The 16905-nt window shown below is 47.9% G+C and overlaps 2 protein-coding genes across 2 annotated transcripts in view; both read left to right on the top strand.

Moving 5' to 3' along the window:
- The window catches only part of LOC114607274 (uncharacterized), a 35544-nt gene extending 19755 nt beyond the window's left edge, over nucleotides 1-15789 (top strand). The window contains exons 12-13 of the mRNA XM_077937051.1: nucleotides 3147-3171; nucleotides 11424-15789. Coding sequence (XP_077793177.1) covers nucleotides 3147-3171; nucleotides 11424-13551 — 2153 coding nt within the window. The 3' untranslated portion in view covers nucleotides 13552-15789. The remainder of the gene's footprint in view (nucleotides 1-3146; nucleotides 3172-11423) is intronic.
- Nucleotides 1-16905, top strand: part of LOC114589886 (uncharacterized) — a 69253-nt gene that overhangs the window by 32230 nt on the left and 20118 nt on the right. The gene's annotated exons all lie outside the window — the stretch shown is intronic.

Genomic DNA, 16905 nt, shown 5'->3' with positions numbered 1-16905 from the left:
TATGGAACACATTGCCTAATAAAAATAAAGTTGATCTATACTCGCATGCCAAACTCGCCCTGTGGGGAAACCCCATAGTAAAAATTGCTAAAAAGATGGTACTATGGAAAAATTTAGTGGAAACAGGTGTATTGACTCTGGACCAAGTGATAGATGAGGAATGTTATAGTTATGCTGCTCAAAGACAAAAATATCTACCAGTTGGGGCCCGGAGGCAATATCTTCAGTTACAACATCTCCTAACTGGTCTCTTTGGGCCAGGAGCTTTCTCAGTTTCTGAGACACGTGAGATACTGGAACAATTGAGCAATTCACTTGAAACTAGATAGCCAAGAATTACTTTTTATACCTACCTACTAATAATAAAGGGACGCGGGTGGCGCTGTGGGTTAAACCACAGAGCCTAGGACTTGCCGATCAGAAGGCGGTTCGAATCCCCGCAACGGGGTGAGCTCCCGTTGCTCAGTCCCTGCTCTTGCCCACCTAGCAGTTCAAAAGCACGTCAAAGTGCAAGTAGATAAATAGGTACCGCTCTGGCGGGAAGGTAAACGGCGTTTCTGTGTGCTGCTCTGGTTCGCCAGAAGTGGCTTAGTCCTGCTGGCCATATGACCCGGAAGCTGTATGCCGGCTCCCTCGGCCAAGAAAGCGAGATGAGCGCCGCAACCCAGAGTCGGCCACGACTGGACCTAATGGTCTAGGGTCCCTTTACCTTTTACTAACAATAAATAAGTTTGATATGCAGTCCTTAAGGAATGATTGGAATAAAGAATGAGAAATGTCAATATTATCTGGACAGTGGGAACATATTTTAGAATCTATTGGACACCACATAGAAGTCTGTATAAAAAGGATTTGCTAAGGTTGCATTATGCTGGAGATGTGGTAAGGACAATGTCTCTCTGAAACATTGGTTTATAGTCTCTTGGGCTTGCCATTCAGAAGGCTGGTGGTTCAAATCCACTTGACAGTGGTGAGCTGCTATTGCTCTGTCCCAGCTTCTGCCAACCTAGATGTTTAAAAGCATAGTAGTGCAAGCAGATAAAGAGGTACCACTGCGGCGGGAAGCTAAAGGGCATTTCTGTGTGCTCTGGCTTCTGTCATGGTGTTCCGTTGCTCCAGAAGCGGTTCAGTCATTCTGGCCATGTGACCCGGAAAAGCTGTATGCAGACAAAAGCCAGCTCCCTCAGCCTGAAGCGAGATGAGCGCCGCACCCCATAGTTGTCTTTGGCTGGACCTAACTGTCCAGGGGTCCTTTACCTTTTTATATACCTAACAGTACTAGGTTTTGGGAGAAAGTGCTGTTTTGTATAATTATGGCCGATCAGAAGAAACTAAAATTTTCAGCAGAGAATATTTTTGTGAACTAGATACCTACTGTTACGGAAGGGGGGGGGCATGTCTTCTTCACTACAAATATTTGCTCAATTTCTCTAGGACTCCATCACCCCTCCCCTGTCCTCCATAATCTCTCAAGTAAGGTGTCAAGACCCTAATCCTGTCAAAATCACTCTGCCAAACCTTTCCTCCTGGCAATGCCAGGTGACAGACTAAGCATACATGGACCATTGTCTTCTCAGGATGTGCTTATCTGCGCATATCTCCAGCTCTGCATATTCCCCCCTCCCTCCTCCATATCTCCAGCTCTCTGCATATTCCCCCCTCCCTCCTCCATATGTTAATCCAGTGTAACCCAACCTCTCCTTAATGTATTCATGATGTAATCTGTGTAACCCAACCTTTCCTTAATGTATTCATGATGTAACTGGGATGTATTTTGCACTGTATTCTGGGACATGGAGGGAGTTTCAAAAGTTCATGTCACCCCTTTCTCGCTGTTCAATCTCGTCTTGAACCTGTTGCGCAATAAACTTGGATCTTCTGCAGTTTGCTCCTGTCTGGCTGAGCTCATTTTCTTCCGCAGGGACCCGCGGACTTACTTAGTCCGACGAGCTGGGTGGCAGAGTAGCCCCGCACCCAGATTTAGCCGTAACACCTACTATATGCAAGTTAACGGGACAACGAAAATGGTAGCTAACCCACTGAGGCACCTGTAGACCAGTGGATTACAGTGGATTACAGTGGCAGAGGTGTCTTCCTGGGCGTCCAGGATCAGGCCCCCAGGAGACTGGAAGGAAGGAAGGGGGTGGGACAGGGACGCTGCCTTGAAGGGGTGGGACCCCCCATACATCCACCCCCTTCAACCCCCCCCCCATCCTTCAACTCTCCACGCCCGCAGCCTTGCGGGGAAGGGCGACCCGTGAACGTGGCTCAGCTGCACGTGGGATCTGGTTCCTCCTTGTCTGGTTTTGGCTACAGCCAAGCAGGAGGCAAGGATGGGGATGAAAGGAGATGCAGCCCGGGGGGGGGGCACGCTTCCCCTGCAAGCTTATCCTGCTGTTTCAGGCCAAGGGAGAGACCAGCTCAGATCTCCCAAAACACAGCAGGGGGGGGGCAATGCGCGGGGCTCCTCCTGCGCTCCGGCTCTGGAGGAATCAACGCGGGTGTGTGTGTGAGCTTGTGGCGTTTGGCTCGCCAAGGGTTAAAAGGAACTGAGCCGAATTCCTAGAGAGGGGAGGACAGAAGGGGGGGGGGCGACAGGTCTTCCAGAACCAAATCCCCTCCCTCCCTCCCAAGTCACTTCCTGCAAGGGGGGGGCGGGCGGTGGCTGTTTTGCGTGTCTCCTTTGCAAGCTTTGCTGCCTGGGTGGCTCCTGCTGCAATCTGGTGAGTCTCCTCTCTCTTTCCTCCCTTTGGGGGAGAAGGGGGTCCCAGGGCTGCAGGGGGGCCGTGTTCAGATCATGCGTGCCCCCCAGGGTCCTGCACCCCCTCCTTGCTCTCTGCCAAGCCGGGGGGGGGCGAGGGTGCAGGGGGGCCGTGTTCAGATCATGCGTGCCCCCCAGGGTCCTGCACCCCCTCCTTGCTCTCTGCCAAGCCGGGGGGGGGCGAGGGTGCAGGGGGGCCGTGTTCAGATCATGCGTGCCCCCCAGGGTCCTGCACCCCCTCCTTGCTCTCTGCCAAGCCAGGGGGAGGGCGGTTTTGCAGGAGGGCTGCAACCCTGTTCTTCCTTCATGGCAAAGGCTGCTCACCACTTTGTGGGCAAACCATGGCTTTCCTCCCCCCAGACTTGAGTTTGCTGCAATAGCCGAGGAGTCTCCTGGGTGTCCAGAGCCCAGTCTAGTCCTGTGGAGTTTCAGTCCGTCAGGCTGGAGGATGCGGACTAAGTGCTGGGATCAGTCTGAGCCCCTCTTGGAGGATGAGAAAGAGCAGGGAGAGGGGGCTGGCTGGGCCGGGGGGGGGTCAGTGGGTGCTCCCTTCCTGCTTGGAGGAGGCGGGGTAAATCCGGAATGTGTCCTTTTTTTGAAAATGCATCTCTGGGTTATTTGTGGGGCTGCGGAATTCGTTCATCCCCCCCCCCCCAAATATAGTCCTGCCCCCCACAAGGTCTGAGGGACAGTGGACCGGCCCCCTGCTGAAAAAGGTTGTTGACCCCTGTTTAGGCTTTATCTCCCCCCCCCCCCATGTGTGACGGATTCACCCCGCCAACTGCTCCCCATTAAATATAGCAGGCCCACCTCATTACACCCCCCCCCGGCCTCTTCTCCCCCCCCCCATGCTCCTTCTCCCCACCTCATCTGGTTCCACAGCTGCGACTTCTCCTCCGCCACCAAGAAAAGATGGATGAGGCAGTCTTGCCAGAATCCCTCCGCCATCTGTGAGACAGAAAGGTGAATGAGAAGTCAGAGGTGGAGCTGTGCATGGTGAACGAGAGATGGGCCACAGAAAAAGCCTCACCTGCCGAGGGCATTTGGACATTGGCAGCCATTTCTTAAGGGACGCGGGTGGCGCTGTGGGTTAAAGCCTCAGCGCCTAGGACTTGCCGATCGAAAGGTTGGCGGTTCGAATCCCCGCGGCGGGGTGTGCTCCCGTCATTCGGTCCCAGTGCCTGCCAACCTAGCAGTTCGAAAGCACCTTCCGGTGGAAGTAGATAAATAGGGAAGGTAAACGGCGTTTCCGTGTGCTGTGCTGGCTCGCCAGATGCAGCTTGTCACGCTGGCCACGTGACCCGGAAGTGTCTCCGGACAGCGCTGGCCCCCGGCCTATAGAGTGAGATGAGCGCACAACCCTAGAGTCTGTCAAGACTGGCCCGTACGGGCAGGGGTACCTTTACCTTAGCCATTTCTTATTTTAGTTATGTGAAAATGGATGCACCCTGCTTTGGGCTCTTGGATCCCACCAGTGACCATCAACTAATAGAGGAGTGGATTCACTCCACTAACTGCCCCCCATTAAATATAGCAAACCCACCTCATGATATGCAAATTACACGGATTTCTGCAATTTCCCACAGGCTCCCTTGTGAGGATCTTGTGTGAGCGGAAAATTAGTGATTTAGAGTCTTAGGAAGGAGCTGAACAAACAAGATCAGTTTTATTTACAAAAAAAGTTTGTGAAACAAATTTGGGGTCAGGAGGTGTGTTCTCCTTAACTTCCTACTTAAACTAAATAGAAAGATCTCACTGTAGTACATGCACAGCTTTTCTTAAACTTCAGTTGCAAAAATCTCTCTTGTTGCACTTCAGTTGGAAGTTCAGGTTTCTACCATAGGAGGTAAAAGAATTAACTCGGTTTCTGTTCATTTACTTCGTTATGACCAGGGTTACACTTAAATACTTTTAATACAGCACAGCTTCCTTCTTTGCCTAATACTTTGGTTCCTGAGCGAGGGGCACTTTTCGCCGGTCCACCTCTCTTAGCCATCCCACTCCTGAGGGATTTCCCACAGACCCAGGGGATCCCCTCAGGCCTTGTTCTTGGTTTGGGGGTCTTCTTTTCCTAGCAGATCTCTCTCCTCCTGACTGGAAGGAGACCCTGGTTTATAATAATAATAATAATAATAATAATAATAATAATAATAATAATAATAATAATAATAATAATAATTTATTATTTATACCCCGCCCATCTGGCTGAGTTTCCCCAGCCACTCTGGGCGGCTCCCAATCAGTGTTAAAAACAGTACAGCGTTACATATTAAAAACTTCCCTGAACAGGGCTGCCTTAAGATGTCTTCTGAATATCAGGTAATTATTTATCTCTTTGACATCTGATGGGAGGGCGTTCCACAGGGCAGGCACCACCACGGAGAAGGCCCTCTGTATGGTTCCCTGTAGCCTCACTTCTCGCAATGAGGGAACCGCCAGAAGGCCCTCGGCGCTGGACCTCAGTGTCCGGGCTGAATGATGGGGGTGGAGACGCTCCTTCAGATATACTGGACCGAGGCCGTTTAGGGCTTTAAAGGTCAGCACCAACACTTTGAATCGTGCTCGGAAACGTACTGGGAGCCAATGCAGGTCTCTCAGAACCGGTGTTATATGGTCCCGGCGGCCACTCCCAGTCACCAGTCTAGCTGCCGCATTCTGGATTAATTGCAGTTTCCGGGTCACCTTCAAAGGTAGCCCCAGGTAAAGCGCATTGCAGTAGTCCAAGCGGGAGATCACTAGAGCATGCACCACTCTGGCGAGACAGTTCGCGGGCAGGTAGGGTCTCATTCTGCGTACCAGATGGAGCTGGTAGACAGCTGCCCTGGACACAGAATTGACCTGCGCCTCCATGGACAGCTGTGAGTCCAAAATGACTCCCAGGCTGCGCACCTGGTCCTTCAGGGACAGAGTTACCCCATTCAAGACCAGGGAATCCCCCACACCAGCCCGCTCCCTGTCCCCCAAAAACAGTACTTCTGTCTTGTCAGGATTCAACCTCAATCCGTTTAGTCCGTCTTCCCACAGCTCCTCCCTCTCCTGGCTCCTCAGACTCAGCCCTCCAGATTAAATCCTGCCTCCATATTCTCCCCAGACCCTCCACTGGGTCATCTTCCTCTCTAAGCTGTGAGACTCCTCCTTCTGGCTAGAGTGATTCTCCCCTCAGATCAGAGCCAGTTCTCTCTCAGAAAAGAGCCTCTCCGAATAATAATAATAATAATAATAATAATAATAATAATAATACCCCTCTCTGATCAGGCCCTGCCCAACTCTTTCCCTCAGAAAGGGCTCCTCGGATTTTCCCTCCAAAAGGGCTGGCAGCCAATCAGAGAGAGAGAGAGGCTCCCGCCCCCTGCTGGAACCTCGGAGGCACTGCACCCCCCACACTCTGTTCTGGCTCTGAGGGAAAATACCTCATGGGTTGAAGCAAAAGGAGACAACTAGGAAGAAGAAAGGATACAGATAAACTGACCGAGTCTTCTCTTGTCATTTGTATATCACAATTAGTTTACAGGAATATCTGCAACATATGGTTCATTATTAGAGGTCAGCGCCTGAGATTGAGGCAAATGCTCAAAACTGCAGATTCCAACACCCCCCCCCCCCCCCGTTTCTGGAAGGTCTGTGTGGAACTTGAGGCTTTTTTTCCGTGCTTGAGGCTTTATGTTATTATTATTGTTGTTTCTTGGTATTATTACTAGTACTATTACCACTGTTCCAGAGCAGAGTGCCACCATTTTAAAATACTTTAAAACAAATAATAACCACAGGAATAGGCTGGGTCCTCCGTTGTCCGAGGCCTTGGGAAAGAGGGGGAGATGCCTGTGTGGGGAGGGAATCCCCCAAGGGGGGTCTGCCCCCAGGATGCCCTCTCTTGGGCCACCCCCACCCAAGACTCTCAAGGGGGTGAAGCTACCAAGAGGGCCCCCCTGCCAAATTTCACAGCCAAGAGGGTCTGTAGGGAAGAAGGTGGTTCTTCACATATTTTGAGGTGGGGCTAAGTGAACCCCTCCCTGTTCAGGGCAGTTTTTAATGTTTCATGCTGTATTGTGTTTTTAATATTTGGTTGGGAGCCTCCCAGAGGGGCAGGGGAAACCCAGCCAGATGGGTGGGGGGTAAATAATAAATCCCTATTATTCTATTATACTCCTGTGAGCACTTTGAATTGGACCTGGAAATGAAGGGACCACCAATGCCGCTGTTTTAAAACAGGAATTAAATGTGTTCTCAGGGGTTGTAATGGGAGGGATTCAATGAGATGGGGTAGACCCATGGATGCTCCTTGGAGAAAAAGGGAGGAAAGAAATGCCCTTCATAAAGAAAGGGAGCCCAGCCAACAATCTGGAGCAGATTCTGAACCATCCTCAAGAGCAGTTCCACTTAGAAAGCATTGCGATGATCCTATCTGATCCACAGCAGAGAGTACCCTGGCCATGTCATCTCTGCTCCAAGGGGACAGTGGTGGGCAAGCTGGCCAGAGCTGGAAAGGGACACTTACAAACAGAATTTATTTACAATCATAGGAGGAATGTGAGCCCTTCTCACTTGTTTATAGTGCTATCCTTTGGATCTCAGACCTAAGAAAAAGGGATTCCACCCCACCAGTTTGTCTTGAGAACTTTGCACATGCCAAGTGGTTAGAAAATGGGACAGAAGCAGGAAGGAAGTGGTCACTGAGTTCAGAGTCTGGGCTGTGTTGCAGTCCAGCCCTGGTTCCTAATAAGATTCCGGGAATCTTTTTCTTTTCCTGGTTGTGTATCAATTTCATAACAGAACAATGTATTTGCTTTGTAGGGTTTGCAAAGGCCTCTACTTAGGAAAGACAGAACTTGGCAGTAGAACCAAGAGCTTTCTTCTGATCTCTTGGGGGATTCCACAGAGCCCAGATGGATGAATCAGAGTCCGCTGGCCCTGAAGCAGGAAGAGGCCATGCCATCCAAACTGGGAGCAGTGGGGGATTCTGGGATAGCTCCATGCAGAAGATCCTGGGTGAGGAGGACACCTTCAGCTCAGAAGTGCAGAGACAAAATTTCAGGCCGTTCTGCTACCAGGAGGCCAAAGGACCTCGAGAGGTTTGCAGCCGACTCTACAACCTTGATCATCAGTGGCTGAAGCCAGAAAGGCACACGAAAGCTGAGATGCTGGACCTGGTGATCTTGGAGCAGTTCCTGGCTGTCCTTCCGCCAGAGATGGAGAGCTGGGTGAGAGAATGTGGAGCGGAGACCAGTTCCCAGGCGGTGGCCCTGGCCGAAGGATTCCTCCTGAGTCAGGCAGAGGAGAGGAAGCAGGCAGAGCAGCAGGTGAGAGAGACTTTCCTCTGGATATTCCCAAGGGGCTCTGAACATGAGAGAGAGTATCCCAAAATTCTCTCTTAATCCCCCAATTTTATTTGGAAAGCCTCCAAGGAATGAGATCGGATACCCCTAAAGCTTTTGCCTCTCCCAGTCCTTTTCTAATGTTTCTCTCCATTCTCTGCTTCCAATCCTTTTTGCCCTTTCAGGGAAAGATTATCTTTGCAGAAACGGGCCTGGATTCCTCTGAGGCAGAGAAGACTCAATTGGAGACCAAAGAGAGACCACTGGGTAAGGAGGAAGGAGGGTTTTTCCCCATTTGGTCACACATTCTGTAGATTTTGCCACTAATCTGTGGGGAGGACACTAGGGGCCAAGAGCCCAAAGTGGGGACATGTATTTTTACCTAGCTAAGATACAAATGTCAAAATGCACTCAGTAGGTGAGACTTTTTTAACGGCCCACCTGTAGTTAGAGATGCACTGCTTCACCTCTAAGAGAAGCATGTGAAAATGTCCTGCCACTTACCTTTGTCTCTCGCAGGTGACAGAATGATGCTGCCAAGAGATGCTTATCCATCTTTGCATGAAGGCAGAGATGCAGCAGCCATGGAACCAGATCAGGTAGGGAGAATGAAGGATTGTGGCGAAAGAGTCCCTAATGAATCTCTCTCCTCCTTCTCTTGGCTGTAAAGGCCATTGCAGGAGCCTTATGTTCTGAGAATGGTGAACAATCACTTCACGTTGACTAGCCTCCTGAATGTTGCTAATACTGTGGTACCTCTGGTTACGTACTTAATTCGTTCTGGAGATCTGTTCTTAACCTGAAACTGTTCTTCACCTGAAGCACCACTTTAGCTAATGGGGCCTCCTGCTGCCGCTGCGCCGCCGGAGCACGATTTCTGTTCTTATCCTGAAGCAAAGTTCTTAACCTGAAGCACTATTTCTGGGTTAGCGGAGTCTTTAACCTGAAGCGTATGTAATATGAGGTATCACTATTATTTATCAGTAGTTGCAGTTTTATTTACAGATTTAACATTTAATGCTGAAATAGGCTTCTAAGCAGTTGACAAATCATAAAAACAGTGGCCAGAATTCACCTTTCCCCTCATTCCCCTCCCCGTGACCCGCAGTACCCCCTGAAGTTGACTTTAATTCATTGTGAAAGTTCCCCCCACCTCCAGAACAGTAGATGGGGAAAGCAAAGAGAGGATCCTTCCTTCTGGGAAGCTGGAATCGATGAGCAGAGAGAATTACCGTATTTTTTGCTCTATAACACACACCTGACCATAACACGCACATAGTTTTTAGAGGAGGAAAACAAGAAAAAAAATTCTGAAAGAAATAGTGGATGTATCATTTTTGTGCTTCATGCTGTGGCCACAGACATGTGATTTGACGGTGAGTTTGGGGCAGCCCAATGCAAAAATCCTGAGAATCCATGTGGATCTGCGCATTGTAACCACGTTTTTGCACCATTGCAGCCCCAGGCAACAGTGGGTGCGTGATTTTTTTGGTGCAGGCTGTAGCCATGGACATACTATGTGATCTGATGGTGAATTTGAGGTGACCCAATGCAATGATCCCGAGGATCCATGCTTTGTAACCACGTTTTTGCACCATTGCAGCCCAGGCAACAGTGGGTGCGTGGTTTTTTTGGTGCAGGCTGTAGCCATGGACATGCTATGTGATCTGATGGTGAATTTGGGGTGACCCAATGCAATGATCCCGAGGATCCATGTGGATCCGTGCTTTGTAACCACATTTTAAGTGGGTCGGGAAGGAAAAACAGAAGGGACAAGGAGCACGAGAGGGGTGTGCGGAGAAGCAGCTGGCTAACAATGCAGGAGAGGGGTTTAACGGGAGGGAGGAAAGGAAGGCAAAAGTTCCCCCCCCAAGCCAGCCTTCTCCCCCCTCTCTCCAACCTGAATGTTTTCCGGCTGCCTGCGAGTCCCTAGAATGCTGGACGCAGCACCAGAGCACGGAGAGGAGGAGGTGGTGGCTGTCGGCTGTGCTCCTAGCCGACGGAACCTGAGCTGGGTGGGCTGGAGCCTGCGCGCAGTGTGACTAGGAAGGAATTAGAAGGAAGGACGCAATCCTTTCCTTTCCCTTCTGCTTGCCAGGAGGGCAGGGGATTTCCCTGTTCTTTGTTGCGTTTGAGCAAACACAGCAACTGAAAACAGAAGCGGGTGGGCAGTAAGACCCTGAGGCAGAATGCAGGAAAGCAGCAGCCTCGCTTCTGCAGCCTTCCCTCCTCCGCGCGATCTGATTTTTGCCCCTGCACTCGGGCCAGTCGGCTCCAGGGACCACACATTCGCTCAATAACACGCACAGACATTTCCCCTTACCTTGTAGGAGAAAAAAATGTGCGTGTTATAGAGAGAAAAATACGGTATTTGAAGATCACCATGTGGCATTCCATCCATTCCCTCAAAAGCTTAATACCAGTCATTAAAATACACCCCAAAAAACGGTTTTGTTAAAACATTAAAATATGCATCCATAATAAAAATGTACAGCAAAACAATTACATTAAAACAAAACAGCAATGAACAGGCAGAAAACAACAGAGCAAAGTATAGTAGATAATCTGTATGTTGTCTAAGAAGGGGACCTTTCCCTTTTTATTTTAGGGTCTGGTGTGCTTTGAAGATGTAGCTGTTCATTTCACGGATGAGGAATGGGAATTGCTGGATCCTGACCAAAGAGCTCTGTATAAGGAAGTAATGGAGGAGAATCGTGGGATCATGGATTCTCTTGGTAAGGCTGCTTTTTGGATTACAATACAGTGGTGCCTCGCAAGACGAAAAGAATCCGTTCCGCGAGTCTCTTCATCTTGCGGTTTTTTCGTCTTGCGAAGCAAGCCCATTAGCGGCTTAGCGGGCTTAGCGGATCAGCTGATAAGCAGCTTAGCGGCTTAGCGAATCAGCTGATTAGCGGCTTAGCGGATCAGCTGTTAAGCGGCTTAGCGGATCAGCAGATAAGCGGCTTAGCGATCAGCTGTTAAGCGGCTTAGCGGCTTAGCAGATCAGCTGATAAGCGGCTTAGCGGCTTGGGAAAAAGGGGGGGGGGAACCCTGCAGGAACTCGCAAGACATTTTCGTCTTGTGAAGCAAGCCCATAGGAAATTTGTTTTGCAAAGCACCTCCAAAACGGAAAACCCTTTCGTCTAGCGGGTTTTCCGTCTTGCGAGGCATTCGTCTTGCGGGGCACCACTGTATCTCTTTTGGAATTCTTTTTGAAATTCAGTCCCTGAGGCTGTGATCTGTTTCTTTTTTGTTGCAGATGGTGATGAATCAGAAAGGAAGAATGAGGGAGACCAAATCTACACAATGGAGAAGCGGTATCAATATTTGGAGCGTATAGAAAGCTTCAGAAGAATTCATACAGGGGAGAAACCCTATCAGTGCTTAGAATGTGGAAAGAGCTTCAGTCGGAAGGATCATCTCACTCTTCATCAAAGAATTCATACAGGGGAGAAACCATATCAGTGCTTGGAATGTGGAAAGAGCTTCATTCAGAAATCCTATCTCCGTTCCCATCAAAGAATTCACAGCGTGGAGAAATCCTATAAGTGCTTGGAATGTGGAAAGAGCTTCGCTTGGAAGGTCAATCTAACAACCCATCAAAGAATTCATACAGGGGAGAAACCATATCAATGCTTGGAATGTGGAAAGAGCTTCAGTTGGTACTACAATCTCAGTTCTCATCAAAGAACTCACGGCAAGGACAAATCGTATCAGTGCATGGAATGTGGAAAGAGCTTCAGTCGGAAGGATAATCTCAATCTTCATCAAAGAATTCATACAGGGGAGAAACCATATCAGTGCCTGGAATGTGGAAAGAGCTTCATTCAGAAATCCTATCTCCGTTCCCATAAAAGAACTCACAGTGTGGAGAAACCCTATAAGTGCTTGGAATGTGGAAAGAGCTTCGCCTGTAAGGTCAGTCTAACAGCCCATGAAAGAATTCATACAGGGGAGAAACCATATCAGTGCTTGGAATGTGGAAAGAGCTTCATCCGGAAGATAGGTCTCACAGGCCATCAAAGAACTCACAGCAAGGAGAATCCCTATAAGTGCATGAAATGTGGAAAGAGCTTCAGTCAGAAGCATCATTTCACTCTTCATGAAAGAATTCATACTGGAGAGAAACCATATCAGTGTTTGGAATGTGGAAGGAGCTTCACCCGGGAGGACAGTCTGACTTCCCATCAAAGAACTCATACAGGGGAGAAATTATATCAGTGCTTGGAATGTGGAAAGAGGTTCAGTCAGAGTGCCCATCTCAAAACCCATCAAAGAATTCATACAGGGGAGAAACCATATCAGTGTTTGGAATGTGGAAAGAGCTTCATCCAGAAAAGTAGTCTCACAGGCCATCAAAGAATTCATACTGGAGAGAAACCATATCAGTGTTTGGAATGTGGAAAGACCTTCATCCAGAAAAGAAGTCTCACATCCCATCAAACAACTCATACAGCGGAAAAGGCATTTCAGTGCTTGGAATGTGAAAAGAGCTTCATTCGGAAGGAAAGTCTGACTTCCCATCAAAGAATTCATACAGGGGAAAAACCGTATAAGTGCTTGGAATGTGGAAACAGCTTCAGTCAGAAGACTAGTCTCACTTCACATGAAAGAAGTCACAGCGAGGAGAAAGCATATCAGTGCATGGAATGTGGGAAGACCTTTAGCCGGAAGGATTGTCTGGCTTCACATCAAAGAACTCATACAGGGGAGAAGCCCTTTGAGTGCTTGGAATGTGGGAAGAGCTTTATTCAAAGAGCAGGTCTCGTGTACCATCAAAGAATCCATACAGGGGAGAAGCTGTTTGAGTGCTTGGAATGTGGGAAGAGCTTCACTCATAAAGCAGATCTCATGCGGCATCAAAGAATCCATACAGGGGAGAAGCCATTTGAGTGCTTGGAATGTGGGAAGAGATTCAGTCAGAGAATTGGTCTTGTGTCCCATCAAAGAATCCATACAGGGGAGAAGCCCTTTGAGTGCTTGGAATGTGGGAAGAGCTTCACTCATAAAGCATCTCTCATGCGGCATCAAAGAATCCATACAGGGGAGAAGCCCTTTGAGTGCTTCGAATGTGGGAAGAGATTCAGTCAGAGAATTGGTCTCATGCGACACCAAAGAATCCATACAGGGGAGAAGCCATTTCAGTGTTTGGAATGTGGAAAGAGCTTCACCCAGAAGTTAAATCTCAGTTTCCATCAAAGAATTCATACAGGTGAGAAGCCATTTCAGTGCTTGGAATGTGGAAAGAGCTTCAGTCGGTACTCCCATCTCAGTTCGCATCAAAGAACTCACAGCAAGGACAAACCATATCAGTGCATGGAATGTGGAAAGAGCTTCGCTTGGAAGGTCAATCTAACAGCTCATGAAAGACTTCATACAGGGGAGAAACCATATCAGTGCTTGGAATGTAAAAAAATGTTCAGTCAGAGCGCCCAGCTCTCCGTCCATCAAAGAATTCATAGAATCATAGAATCATAGAGTTGGAATAGACCACAAGGGCCATCGAGTCCAACCCCCTGCCAAGCAGGAAACACCATCAGAGCACTCCTGACATATGGTTGTCAAGCCTCTGCTTAAAGACCTCCAAAGAAGGAGACTCCACCACACTCCTTGGCAGCAAATTCCACTGTCGACCAGCTCTTACTGTCAGGAAGTTCTTCCTAATGTTTAGGTGGAATCTTCTTTCTTGTAGTTTGGATCCATTGCTCCGTGTCCGCTTCTCTGGAGCAGCAGAAAACAACCTTTCTCCCTCCTCTATGTGACATCCTTTTATATATTTGAACATGGCTATCATATCACCCCTTAACCTCCTCTTCTCCAGGCTAAACATGCCCAGCTCCCTTAGCCGTTCCTCATAAGGCATCGTTTCCAGGCCTTTGACCATTTTGGTTGCCCTCCTCTGGACACGTTCCAGTTTGTCAGTGTCCTTCTTGAACTGTGGTGCCCAGAACTGGACACAGTACTCCAGGTGAGGTCTGACCAGAGCAGAATACAGTGGCACTATTACTTCCCTTGATCTAGATGCTATACTCCTATTGATGCAGCCCAGAATTGCATTGGCTTTTTTAGCTGCCGCGTCACACTGTTGGCTCATGTCAAGTTTGTGGTCAACCAAGACACCTAGATCCTTTTCACATGTACTGCTCTTAAGCCAGGTGTCACCCATCTTGTATTTGTGCCTCTCATTTTTTTTGCCCAAGTGCAATACTTTACATTTCTCCCTGTTAAAGTTCATCTTGTTTGTTTTGGCCCAGTTCTCTAATCTGTCAAGGTCGTTTTGAAGTGTGATCCTGTCCTCTGGGGTGTTAGCCACCCCTCCCAGTTTGGTGTCTTCTGCAAATTCACACAGGGGACAAATGATACCAGTGCTCAGAATGTGGAAAGAGCTTCATTCGAAGCGCCCATCTCACTTCCCAGAAAATAATTCATACAGCGGACCAGTCTTCCAGAACTGGAAGACTGGGGAAATATCATCAAAGGAACTGAAGGAGGTGAGGACAGGTGACCCTGTAGCCTTATGAGGCTTTGCCCTCGGGTGGGAAAAAATATTGCGCCCAGGAAAGGGAAAATGGGAGTCAACAGACACTCAAGGAATAGTTTCAGAGAAAAAGCTTTATTTCTACCATCCATGAACTGGTAGAAGGAGCAAGTGTGATAGTTCACAAAACAAGCACAAGTTCACAGCCATTTGCACAGAGCATATATTTCCCTTCCAGTTCAATCCCCTGGAAGAGTGGAAGAATGAAAAGGGAGAGTGGAAGAATGAAAAGTCTTTGAGTGGTACATGGGTGTTCTGTCCAAGGGAAACTGACCACCGCACCAGCCGGAGAACTTCCTTAGTGCTCAGGTCCCCAGCTGTCAGGAAGGGAAGGCAGGATCAGCTCCAGGGAGAGGATCGGAGGAGTGTGCTTCAAGGCCGCAGCTAGAAAGCCAGCAGCAGAGGGAGAATGTGCATCTTGTCTTGTGTGAAAACAACTCAAGTAAAAGCCTCACTATTTTGGAATCTCAACTCTCATGGATAGTAATGGGGTTACCAATTCTCCTACGCGGGCTCAAGCAACTAAGTTTATGGAGGATTTTTTCCAAGAGCTTTGGACACTTTTGGAAGGACTCTAGCAAATTCATCAGGTAATAGCCAGTCAAGGGTGACCAGACCGGATTTATAAAAGTGAGACAAACTGCAGATAATATTAGATTAGTGGTGGATTTGGTAGATCAAAATAAAGATAAAGACCAGTTTGTAATTATATCACTAGATGCTGAAAAGGCTTTTGACAAAATCCGTAAACAGTACATGGAAGTAGCTTTACTTAAATTTGAATTTCCTTTGGATATCTTAAAAGGGATTAAAGTAATCTATGAAGCGCCTACGTCAAGAGTCAAAGAGAATCAAGGAATATCAATTCCAGATTTGTTCCAAATCTCTACAATATCTAGGCAGCTTAATACCAAGAGATAAAAAAAATAAGTGAAACTTAATATAAATAAAATAATAAAAGAGATTTCTTCATATATTGATATACAGAAGTCATTGAGCCTTACCCTTTGGAGAATGTTCTCAAAATGAATATAGTTCCCAGATTAATTTATATTTTGAGAGGACTTGCAGTTTCTATATCTCATGTTTTCAAATGATAAACTCCCTGTTTAGGAAATGCCTTTATATTTATCTACTTTATACATATCTACTGTTATGTATTAAATACTGGAAACTCATTGTTGGTCTTAATTTTCCGACATGGGTGACCTTAGAATATGCACATACTGCCCCTTTGGTGGGCTGGAGAATACAGTCATACCTCGGGTTAAATGTGCTTCAGGTTGAGCGCTTTTGGGTTGCGCTCCGCAGCAACCTGGAAGTAACGGAACTTACAGGTTTTGCCATTCGCGCATGTGCAGATGGTCAAAATGACGTCACGTGCATGCGCGGAAGTGGCGAGTCACGACCTGCGCATGTGCAGGTTGCGTTCGCTTCTGGATGTGAACGGGGCTCTGGAATGGATCCTGTTCATATCCAGAGGTTCCACTGTACTAGGATCAAAATATTTGAAATCCCAGGTGACTCTAGAAACAACTAAGTCAGTTAGAAAGATATGGAACATGTTGTCTAATATAAATAAAGTTGATGTATACTCGCATGCCAAACTTGCCCTGTGGGGAAACCCTATATTAAAAAATTGCTAAAAAGATGGTACTATGGAAAAAATTAATGGAAACAGGTGTATTGACTCTGGACCAAGTGATAGAAACTAGAAAGCCAGGGAATACTTTTTACACCTACCTACTAACAATAAAGGGACGTGAGTGGTGCTGTGGGTTAAACCACAGAGCCTAGTACTTGCCGATCAGAAGGTCAGCGGTTCGAATCCCCGCAACAGGGTGAGCTCCCGTTGTTCGGTCCCAGCACCTGCCAACCTAGCAGTTCGAAAGAACCCCCGGGTGCAAGTAGATAAATAGGGACTGCTTACTAGCGGGAAGGTAAACGGCGTTTCCATGCACTGCTCTGGTTTGCCAGAAGCGGCTTAGTCATGCTGGCCACATGACCTGGAAGCTGTACGCCGGCTCCCTTGGCCAATAAAGCAAGATGAGTGCCGCAACCCCAGTATCGGCCACGACTGGACCTAATGGTCAGTGATCCCTTTACCTTTAGCTTTTTAATACAAAATATAGTAAGCTAAAGATGTTTACATTAGTATTATGATAATAATATCGTATTTATGGGTTAGGATATACATATACCGAGGACTGGGAAAGGTTGTGGACCACTGGGTTGAACTTTACTGCATGTAACGCTTTGAAAGAAAATGTAATGAAAATGATATACAGATGGTA

Source organism: Podarcis muralis, chromosome 12 (genome assembly GCF_964188315.1).
Source record: "Podarcis muralis chromosome 12, rPodMur119.hap1.1, whole genome shotgun sequence".
Taxonomy (NCBI): Eukaryota; Metazoa; Chordata; class Lepidosauria; order Squamata; family Lacertidae; genus Podarcis; species Podarcis muralis.
This window is presented reverse-complemented; position numbering and strand designations above follow the sequence as displayed.